The 11,054-nt window shown below is 46.6% G+C and overlaps 1 protein-coding gene across 1 annotated transcript in view; it reads right to left on the bottom strand.

Annotated features, from left to right (window-relative positions):
• Positions 1 to 848: 848 nt before the first annotated feature.
• Positions 849 to 11,054, bottom strand: part of LOC147124260 (coiled-coil domain-containing protein 192-like) — a 163,177-nt gene continuing 152,971 nt past the window's right edge. Inside the window, exon 7 of the mRNA XM_085984408.1 lies at positions 849 to 1,689. Within this exon, the coding sequence (XP_085840534.1) occupies positions 1,307 to 1,689 (383 nt within the window). The 3' untranslated portion in view covers positions 849 to 1,306. The remainder of the gene's footprint in view (positions 1,690 to 11,054) is intronic.

Raw genomic sequence — 11,054 nt, 5'->3', positions numbered from 1 at the left:
CTTATTAGCCTACCGAAACGTGACACATGCAGTTACCAACCAGACCCCGACCATGATGTTCTTTAGCCGAAGGTTGAGATCTCGTCTGGACTTGCTCAGACCAAATGTGCGAAGAAATGTTGAGGACAAACAATTCCAGCACATCAACGAGAAGCCGACAAGGAGCTTCAATGTAGGGCAACCAGTCTTGGCCCGTGACTATCGAACAGAGAAGTGGCAACCCGGAACGATATGTACAAGGCAGGGGCCATTAATGTACACAGTGGATGTCGGGGAGAACATTGTGAGACGCCACGTCGATCAGATCTTAGCGTCACAGGAAGGCGTCAACCCCATGTCTCGAGTACCTGGGGATGAACCCGACATACCGGTAGCATCTACTTCAGACCCAGTAGCAGTGGAACCCGATGAACTACCCGATGAAAAGGGATCAGAATCGCCTCTGCACCAAGAACAAGAACCTCCGGAAAGGCACCATCCCGAAAGGGTCAGGAAGCCGCCCCAAAGACTGAATCTATAAATGGACTTTTTGTTATTGAATGTACATGTAAAAATGTAATTGTTATTTGAATATTAAGGGGGTATTATTAATCTAAAAAGGGAGGAATTGTAGTGTATGTGCTTTAAGTCAGAACTACTTTTTACAGCTCCTGTATACTGTAGTACCGGCAGTAACCACACCGGTATATAAGCTGTGCGCATGCCTCTGTACTCCAGACTAGAGATGACCCTCCTCCAGTAAAGACCTGTTGTTTGTTTATGTACAGCATCCGTGTAATTCTTTATCCACTGAACCACGGATCTAACACTAATTGTGTTATGTGAATTTAGATTTATTCAGACTCCACTATAAACATCCATTTTTTAATGGCAATTTAAATCAAAAGATAAAATGTACATAAATTATACCACTTTACATAATAAAGTTATGCAGACACATACTCAAATGTAGACAATAGCAGGCTCCAGAATATTGTTTCTGCACTTCCACTATAATGTAGCTCTAAAATGGAGTATGCATGACTCTCATGCTGAAATTTATTTGTACCACAGCTGTTGCCTAGAAGGCTAATGGGAACATCAGTTCTCTGATTTATGCTGGATGCCTTCATAACTTTGAACTAGTAATCTGTTTTAGTTCATATTATTTACATTTTCCAAAGTGCCATTCTCATCTGCTGTCCCGGATATCCTGCTCTCAGTGGGCATGAAAAAAGCAGCACAATTGCTCAATTGATCTGCAAATGTACTGCTGTGACACGGTTTTGAATTAGTGTCTGTAGCTTCTTTGCATCTCAAGATAGGATTAGCCTTGGTCTTTTTTGCCATTATGAGACCTATCTGAGGTCAAGGTATCCGTGGGAAAGGGCATTGCTCCTAACCTTTGATCACATTCTGTTGTGCAGGTGATATTGTTGAGTGGTGCTGGTATATTAGGCTGCAGTAACCCGTGCGCTGAGGCTCCACCAGCTGGTTGAGCGAGCAGTTGTGTTTCAAGTCCAGTCAGCTGTGCTTCTTTCTCTTCCAAAGTCTTTTCCAGAAGGAATATTTTTTCTTGCTGCTGTGACAATTGAGTAGACAGCTCAAGGACAAGGCGTATTCGACTTTCATCTCCAACACTAAGCTCATGAGGTTCAATGGCATCGTTGCTGAAATCTTCTTTGAAATGCTTATTGTTGGATATTTGTTCTGTAAAATTATGAAAGATAATAAACATAGTAATCTGATTGTTCACATTTTCAATACGCAAAGGGATAATTTTATGATTCTGTGCTGTCGGTAAGGACCCTCGTCCACTAGCAGCGTGATTTTATAAATGACCCCTTACATGTCCTCAATCACTATTATACTGTTACGCCTCAGGGCCCCGGAAATCTGCAGGGACCCGACCCCAGCAATTACGGCAGGATCCTGCCCACTGTGAAACGATACCGCTGACTCCTCTGGAGTTTGTAGAGTCGGGGGCCTAGCCTCCAAGTGCGAGTCTTTGGTGGTGTGGGGACACATGTGTGGAGCCCTCAGCCAAAGACCCTTGAAATGCAGGTGAAAGCTGGTTGGCCTTGGGAGAGGGGGGAGTTGTGACAGACTGCATCATGATGCTGCTTTAAAATGTTTAATTAAAAAATTCCCCTTTGGTGATCCAGTTCTTGACCTTGGACTGAGTATTTAAACTCAGTTTCGCAGGCTTTTTTCCTCAGAGGCCAGTGTCGGGAGTGGAGAGAGCGGCGGTAGAGTGAGTATTTAAACTCAGTTTCGCGGGCCTTTTTCCTCAGAGGCTTACCAATCTCACAGACCGGCGGTGGCATTCCAGAGCCACGTCACAATTCAAAAAGTGACGCGGGCAAGAGGAAGCAGCTGATTGGGTTAGTACGGCCAGGTGAATATTTATACTACTCTATAGTTTGACAGTTAAGGTTAATAGTTTGTAAAGTTTTGAAGGTCTTAATTTTTGTGGTTATAGTTTCTAAGGACTCTGTTGTGTAGCAGGGAGTGCTAGTAAACAAGGGCCCTTGACTATATCATTTAATTGTAGTGTAATTAGTGGTATTGATTTGATATAAGTTAATTTAAATTAATTAAAGGGTAAGTCATGGCAGCACAGCTCGGCCCCGTGGCATGCTCCTCCTGTGCTATGTGGGAAATCAGGGACATTTCCTGTGTCCCTGATGACCATGTGTGCGGGAAGTGTATCCAGCTGCAGCTACTGGCAGAATGCATTGCGGTGCTGGAGCTGTGAATGGATACATACTGGAGCATTCACGATGCTGAGGACATCGTGGATAGCATGTTTAATGAGTTGGTCACACCGCAGGTAAAGGCTGCACAGGCAGGAAGGGAATGGGTGTAGTAGGCGCAGGCAGGTAGTGCAGGGGTCCCCTGTGGCCATCCCCCTCTCAAACAGATATACCACTTTGGATATTGTTGAGGGAGATGGCTTATTGGGGGAAGGCAGCAGCAGCCAAATTCCTGGCACCATGGGTGGTTCTGCTGCACAGGACGGGAGGAAAAAAAGCGGGAGAGCGATAGTGATAGGGGATTCTATTGTAAGGGGAATAGATAGGCGTTTTTGCGGCTGCAAACGAGACTCCAGGTTGGTATGTTGCCTCCCTGGTGCAATGGTCAAGGATGTCTCGGGGCGGCTGCAGGGCATTCTGGAGGGGGAGGGTGAACAGCCAGTTGTCGTGGTGCATATAGGTTCCAACGATATAGGTAAAACATGGGATGCGGTCCTAAAAGCTGAATATAGGGAGTTAGGAGGTAAATTATAAAATACGACCTCAAAGGTAGTAATCTCAGGATTGCTACCAGTGCCACGTGCTAGTCGGAGTAGAAATAGAAGGATATTTCTGATGAATACGTGGCTAGAGAAATGGTGCAAGGGGGAGGGAGTCAAATTCCTGGGACATTGGAACCGGTTCTGGGAGAGGTGGGACCAGTACAAACTGGATGGTTTGCACCTGGGCGGGACCGGGACTGATGTCCTAGGGGGAGTGTTTGCTAGTGCTGTTGGGGAGGGTTTAAACTAAAATGGCAGGGGGTTGGGAACCTGTGCAGGGAGACAGAGGAAAGGGAAGCAAGGATAGAAACAAAAGACAGGAAGGAGAAAAGCAAAAGTGGAAGGCAGAGAAATCTAGGGTGTAAATCAAAGGGCTACAGTAAATAATAATTCTAAAAGGACTAAGAGTGTTAAAAAAACAAGCCTGAAGGCTTTGTGTCTTAATGCGAGGAGCATTCGTAATAAGGTGGATGAATTAGCTGCACAAATAGATGTTAATGGATATGATATAATTGGGATTACGGAGACATAGCTCCAAGGTGACCAAGGCTGGGAACTCAACATCCAGGGGTATTCAATATTCAGGAAGGACAGGCAAAAAGGAAAAGTAGGTGGGGCAGCATTGCTGGTTAAAGAGGAGATTAACACAATAGTAAGGAAGGATATTAGCTCTGATGATGTGAAATCTGTATGGGTAGAGCTAAGAAATACCAAGGGGAAGAAAATGTTAGTGGGAGTTGTATACAGACCCCCAAACAGTAATGCCGAGGTTGGGGATGGCATTAAATGGGAAATTAGAGATGTGTGCAATAAGTGCACAGCAGTTATCATGGGACATTTCCCATGGATGTGAGGATAGCTAATGTAACCCCACTATTTAAAAAAGGTGGTAGAGAGAAAATGGGGAATTATAGACTGGTAAGCCTGACATCGGTAGTGGGGAAAATGCTAGAGTCCATTATAAAAGATGTAATAGCAGAGCACTTGGAAAACAGTGACAGGATTGGACAAAGTCAACATGGATTTACAAAAGATAAATCATGCTTGACTAATCTACTGGAATTTTTTGAGGATGTAACTGGTAGAATAGATAAGGGAGAACCAGTGGATGTGGTGTATTTGGACTTTCAGAAGGCTTTCAATAAGGTCCCACATAAGAGATTAGCATGCAAAGTTAAAGCACATGGGATTGGGGGTAAGGTACTGACTTGGATAGAGAACTGGTTGGCAGACAGGAAGCAAAGAGTTGGAATAAATGGGTCTTTTTCCGAGTGGCAGGCAGTGACTAGTGGGGTACCGCAGGGGTCGGTGCTAGGCCCCCAGCTATTCACAATATATATTAATGATCTAGACGAGGGAACTAGATGTAATATCTCCAAGTTTGCAGATGACACAAAGCTGGGTGGGCGTGTGTGCTGTGAGGAGGATGCAGAGAAACTCCAGTATGATTTGGACAGGTTGGGTGATTGGGCAGATGCATGGCAGATGTAGTATAATATGGATAAATGCGAGGTTATCCACTTTGGTGGCAAAAACAGGAAGACAGAATATTATCTGAACGGCAATAGATTGGGAAAAGGGGAAGTGCAATGAGACCTGGGTGTCCTTGTGCACCAGTCGCTGAAGGTAAGCATGCAGGTGCAGCAGACGTTTAAGAAGGCAAATGGTATGTTGGCCTTCATAGCGAGAGGATTTGAGTACAGGAGCAAGGATGTCTTGCTGCAGTTGTACAGGGCCTTGGTGAGACCATACCTTGAGTATTGTGTGCAGTTTTGGTCACCTTATCTGAGGAAGGATGTTCTTGCCATGGAGGGAGTGCAGCGAAGATTCACCAGACTGATACCTGGGATGGCAGGAATGACGTATGAAGAGAGATTGGATCGATTAGGCTTATATTCGCTAGAGTTTATAAGAATGAGAGGGGATCTCATTGAAACTTATAAAATTCTAACAGGACTAGACAGACTAGATGCAGGAAGGATGTTCCCGATGACAGGGGAGTCCAGAATCAGAGGTCACAGTCTAAGGATAAGGGGTAAGCCATTTAGGACTGAGATGAGGAGGAATTTCTTCACCCAGAGAGTGGTGAACCTGTGGAATTCTCTACCACAGAAGGCAGTTGAAGCCAATTCATTAAATATATTCAAGAAGGAGTTAGATATATTTCTTAAGACCAAAGGGATCAAGGGATATGGGGAGAAAGCAGGGACAGGGTACTGAATTTGGATGATCAGCCATGATCGCACTAAATGGCGGAGCAGGCTCGAGGGACCGAATGGTCTATCTTCTATGAACTAACAGGTTGGCCCCAATTCCACCGGTTATGGCAAGGCACACCTAGTGATACCAGATGTACCTGTGATGATGTAGATCTCTACTGAGGAACAAAGAGCGGGAACTCCCAACATAGAGAGCCCCTGTCCCCATCCCCATAAGGTCATTCATGAAAATGTTACTTAAGGCTGGGACCCAGCTTCTCCGGGTCTGGTCAAGTTTGCAGCTGTTCTGCCGGACTTCCACCAAACCTACGGCAGGAATCCACCAGAATGACGACAGATTTTTGGGCCTATATATATATTTTTCTGCTTCCCTCTTTTTTCCCCTACACTCCTGAAAGCACTGATTCATGCTGAGGTACAGTTCCATAGCACTGTCAAGTGGTCATTCTTCATGTTTGGGTCTAGACAGCAAGCGTTCACAGGTTATTTGATTGTGGGAGGCATCACAGCTGATGCTGATCCAATATCCACAGCATGTGTACTTACCAACAGGTGCTACTGGGTAACAAACAGCTGTGGGAAGCCCAGCTGATAGTTTGTTCTCTCCCTGACCTGGGCCACTGAGGCCAATTGTAATACTGTACGCTGCTTGTGATTAGCTAACTCAGAGACTCTATATAAATGCAAGTGCATTTATCCACTAAACCATTGAGAGCGCTTGCAGTTCAGGCATTAAATTTAAGATGTTCAATGGGTATTATTACCCACACATCCTGCCTCACAGTTTCCTGAGGCGATGTTTCAGCTGCTCCGTCCCCAGCACCACATTACGTCAAGTGTCCGCAAATCAAAAGTTAAACTGCAAATTAAATGTGTGATGGCATATGGAGGGAAACAAAATAACTAAAATTGTTCCCATTGCAGCAAAATGCAACAGGCGTGACTGAGTCGAGCAGTTCATGAGAGTGAGGTAAAACCAATTCTTGGCAATGATACAAGACTCTAATTGTAAGGAAGTGGTATAGATAATCAGAACAATTGCGTGTTAAAGTTCAGAGATACAGAGGCATTCCTATTCAAGTCATGTCCTAAGAATAGCTAGTTTCCAGGTTTTTTTCCCCCAGAAGGAGTATCATTGCTTGATTTAATTTCTTGTTGATGTGACTGGATTTGAAGTTGATGCTGTATTTGTATTATCTGCTAGGCACTTATCTTACATTTGTGTCCAAGTGTGTTTTGTAAAAGTTTTAAAAAGAAAGAACTTGCATTTTTATATAGTGCCTTTCACAACCTCACAAAAGCAATGAAGTACTTTTGTAGTCACTATTGTTACGTAGGCAATTATGGCACCCAATTTGCACTCAGCAAGGTCCCACAAACAGTAATGAGATAAATGACCAGGTAATCTGTTTTAGTGATATTGGTTGAAGGATAAATGTTGGCCAGGACACCAGGATGAATTTCCCTGCTTTTCTTTTAATGATACCATGGGATGTTTTATATCCACCTGAAGGAGCAAATGTGGCCTATCTTTAACATCTTATCCAAAAGTACTGCTCTGATGTAGCTGGCTAGATGATGTATTGAACCCCTGGAGTGCAGCTCGAACCTGTGACCACTTGACTCAGAGGCAAGAGTGCGGCACTGAGCCAAGGCTGACACTCCTACTCTATCTATCTAGAGATGCATATAAAGAAGCAGCTTAAATGATTTATTTTTTACATTCTTTATTTTTTATGAATAACATCATTCAAAGTTTTATCTGCTGATAGCTGTTTTCCAATTTGGAACTGCCATTTTTATGCCATTTCATTAGGCCAAGATGCCTCTCAACTAATCTCCTGCCAACCTCTCCATCTCTATGCAAAACTGCTCCACTGAAACCAGTGAGAGATGCTGAGAGAAATGTTAGTGCACAGTGACATCCAGTTCAAAAATCACACTGTGACAGAGGTTTTTTTTAACCAAGGCATAAAGGGAGGGACAGAGTGTTGGCCAGTCCCTCCCTACTATCTGGTAACCAATAAGGGACTCACTCCAAGGGACACAAACAAGACCCCCCGGGGAATAAGGAAAGAACGGCAGAGAGTATGAGGCGGGTGCTAGAATCTATGACAGGCACAGTACTGAAGAAGGAATATTCAGAGCATGACGTGCATGCGGACACTACGACGGGACCATACACAATGGTGGCGATTTTGCCGATGCTCAGAGGGCGGGTTTGGAGGCTGGTCCGGAGATAAAATTGATATGATTGACGGTGGGTTGTGAACCCGCTGCCATCGCACCTCCACGCAACTTTACAGAGTGTCGGGTCTGCGAGTTCTGATCAGACCCGACACCGAACGGTGGGAGAGCCACTTATGGCAGTTAACAGCTTGTTAACTGCCTGGATAATCCTATTTTGAGAGGCTTTTTCCATTTTGCAACATTTTCAGCATGTTCCACATCGTTCAACAAACACGCCAGTTGATTGTGTCAGGTATAGCAACAAGCTGAATTGTTGACAGCTGCAACTGCAGCATAAAAGCTGACCTGCAACATGAGTTCACTTTCAAATGCCAGAACTTTCTGTTTTGAGGATTTGGAACACATTTTGCAGGTGTGTTGAGCTTGTAAGTGTTTAATCTGAGATCCATATGCACTGTGACCTCCTTGGAATACCCTCTCCCCACACTGACTGAGCGCTTATAACATCTCTTCCTCAACTGACATATACCAGCAGAATGGAAACCATTTATTCCAGCTCATCCTGGTCCTCAAAATCAGAGGAATAGCAGCCGCAGCAGCAGCAGAACCAGGCACAGCAGCAGCACCAACAACAGGAGCGCCACCTGATGACGCACAGGGCGGAGGTCATCAGCGCAGGGCTGCACCGCGCCGCAGGAGATACCCCCAACACAGAGTTTACAGGCTGAGGATGAGCTTCCTCAACATGAGTGAGCAGCACTGCCAAAGGAGACTGAAACTTTCGCGAGAGGTAGTCGCAGAGATTTGCGCAATGCTGCACCAACACCTGCAGCCCAGAGGAGCGGGTGGACATTTCTTACCAGTGGCTGTCAAAGTCACCACTGTCCTCAACTCTTTTGCTTCAGGGTCCTGCCAGGGATCATCAGCAGACATCAGCGGCCGCACACAGTTGCATCACGCAGGTTACCGATGCCCTCTTTGCCAAGTCGCACAATTACATCCACTTCTCCACGGATGAAGCAAGTGTTAGCGCGCATGCAGTTAGCTTTGCAAATATGGCAGGCTTCCCAAAGGTGCAGGGCATCGTAGACTGCACATATGTGGCCATTAGGGCACCCCATCACAACCCAGCTGTATTTGTGAACTGCAAGGGCTTCCAATCCCTTAACAATCAGCTGGTGAGCTACCATAGAAAGAACATTATGCATGTTTGCACCAAGTTCCCTGGCAATTGCCATGACTCATTCATCCTGCGGCAGTCTATTGTGCCTCAGCTGCTCAATCCGCCAACCCAACTTTCCGGATGGCTCCTTGGAGACCAGGGCCTAGAAATTGAGTTTTGGCGCAGCCAGGGCTTTAGCGCCGGAAGTTAGTGCCGGAGCTAAGTCGCGCTGGTCGGGCCCAAAATTCAATAGTTCTGCGCCCAAACGGCTGCCGGCGCTGCTGAGAGCTGTTTGCGCCTGAAAACTGGCGCAACGCGCTGAATTTCGGCACTATTCCGGCGCTGCGGCGCCCGCTGCGGTGCGGCAGGTTCGGGAAGTGCAGGCCTCCTCCTTCCCTTAAGGAGGAGCTGCCTGCACCCGGCCGCGGCCCGCGAAAATCTTTTTAAAAATGAGCCCGGCACCTCGGACAAGTGCCGGGCTTGCTTCTGTTCCGGGGGGGGGGGGGGGAAGTCCGGGGAGGGAGCTGCGGCCAGGCGGCCGGCGGGAAAGCGGCCGGCCACCGCGGGGCCTTTAATGTGCCGGCGCAAAGTCATGTAAGACTCTGTTGCCAGAGTCTTAGTTGCGGCTGCCACGGGCGAGGCGGCCGCAACTGAATTTCGGCGCTGGGGCCCGTCGGCATGGCAACCGGGACGCTGCGCACACCGATGACGTCATCGGTGCCGGCGCAGCGCTACCGGTCTGCCGCGGCGGAAGGGCCCCAGGCAATTTCGGCGCCGGCGCCAATTGCAGCGCTAGGCCCTCGAGCGCCGCAAAATCGGCGCTAAGGGCACTGAATTTCTAGGCCCAGGGCTATCCCCTGAAGACATGGCTAATGACACCGATGAGAAGGCCATCAAACGAAGCTGAGGAGAGCTACAATGTGAGCCACATTTCCACCATAAGTATCATAGACCAAACCATCGGCTTGCTCAAAATGCGATTCAGATGCCTGGACAGATCTGGTGGAGCCCTACAGTACGCACCATCCAGGGTGTCCAGAATCATCGTGGTCTGCTGTGCCCTGCGCAACATCGCACAGCAGCGTGGCTTACCGCTGCCTGAGGAACAAGTGGCATAGCGCACAGCCACCTCCTCCTCAAAGGAGGAGGAGGAGTAGGAGGAGGCGGAGTAGGAGGAGGAGGAGGAGAAGGAGGAGGAGGAGGAGCTGAATGAGGCGGCAGATGAGGAAGACCTTGCAGAGGTGGCTGTGCCAGTGCAACCAGCACGTCAGCACATTGCTGGCCGTGAGGCAAGGGATACACTAATCCATGCCATATTCGCATAACTTTATGCAGCAAACACATGTGGCTGGCACATGGAAATGAATGTTTGCACGACCTTCATTGCACACCATACAGCTTCTGTACAATAAACTGTGCATTCCTATCACTCTCCCCACCATCACTACAGATGAAAGGCACCCTGACTCCTCACTGTGCAACTTCCATTTCTGAGGACACATAGGCCAACTCTTTGAATCCTTGACATCGCATTTCTTTAATACAATTGAAATAACGATGACAAACATAATTTTGCATTATATCAAAACACCCAAGTGACTACCTTTGTGACTATTTGTGTGTTAACTTTCTCTTATGCGTGCTTATACGTGGTGCTTGCTGTTAGATCCGGGTATCTTAATGTTGTGTCCTTTCAATAATCAGACAAAGACTGCAGGGAACGATCAACAGGTCTTTACTGGATGAAGTTCAAACTGCAACTGACTATACAGATCACTACTCAGGGTTTATATACAGGTGTGGTCACTGCCGGTACTACAGGATACAGGAGCTGTAAAAAGTAGTTCTCCCCCTTAAAGGTACATACATTACAATTCCTCCCCTTTTAGATTAACAGTACCATAACACTCATTTAACAATTAAATATCAAACTAATTACAATTAACACTTTTAACATGCAACATTAACTGAAAATAGTCTATTTATAAATTCAGTCTTTGGGGAGGCTTCCTGATTCTTTCTGGATAACGCCTTTCCCGAGTGTCTCGCTCTTGGTGCGGAGGCGATTCTAACACCCTGTTGTCAGTTGATTCATCAGCTTCCAATGCTATTGTTTCTGAGGTAGATGCGATCTGTACGTCGGGTTCCTCACCAGGTACGTATGGCCGAGACATGGGGTTGACTCGTTCCTGTGACTCTAGGATCT

Source organism: Somniosus microcephalus, chromosome 1 (assembly GCF_052327205.1).
Source record: "Somniosus microcephalus isolate GS21.2 chromosome 1, FLI_Smic_1.0, whole genome shotgun sequence".
In the NCBI taxonomy this organism is placed as follows: domain Eukaryota; kingdom Metazoa; phylum Chordata; class Chondrichthyes; order Squaliformes; family Somniosidae; genus Somniosus; species Somniosus microcephalus.
The sequence above is the reverse complement of the archived record's forward strand: the minus strand, read 5'-3'. Positions and strand labels throughout refer to the sequence as shown.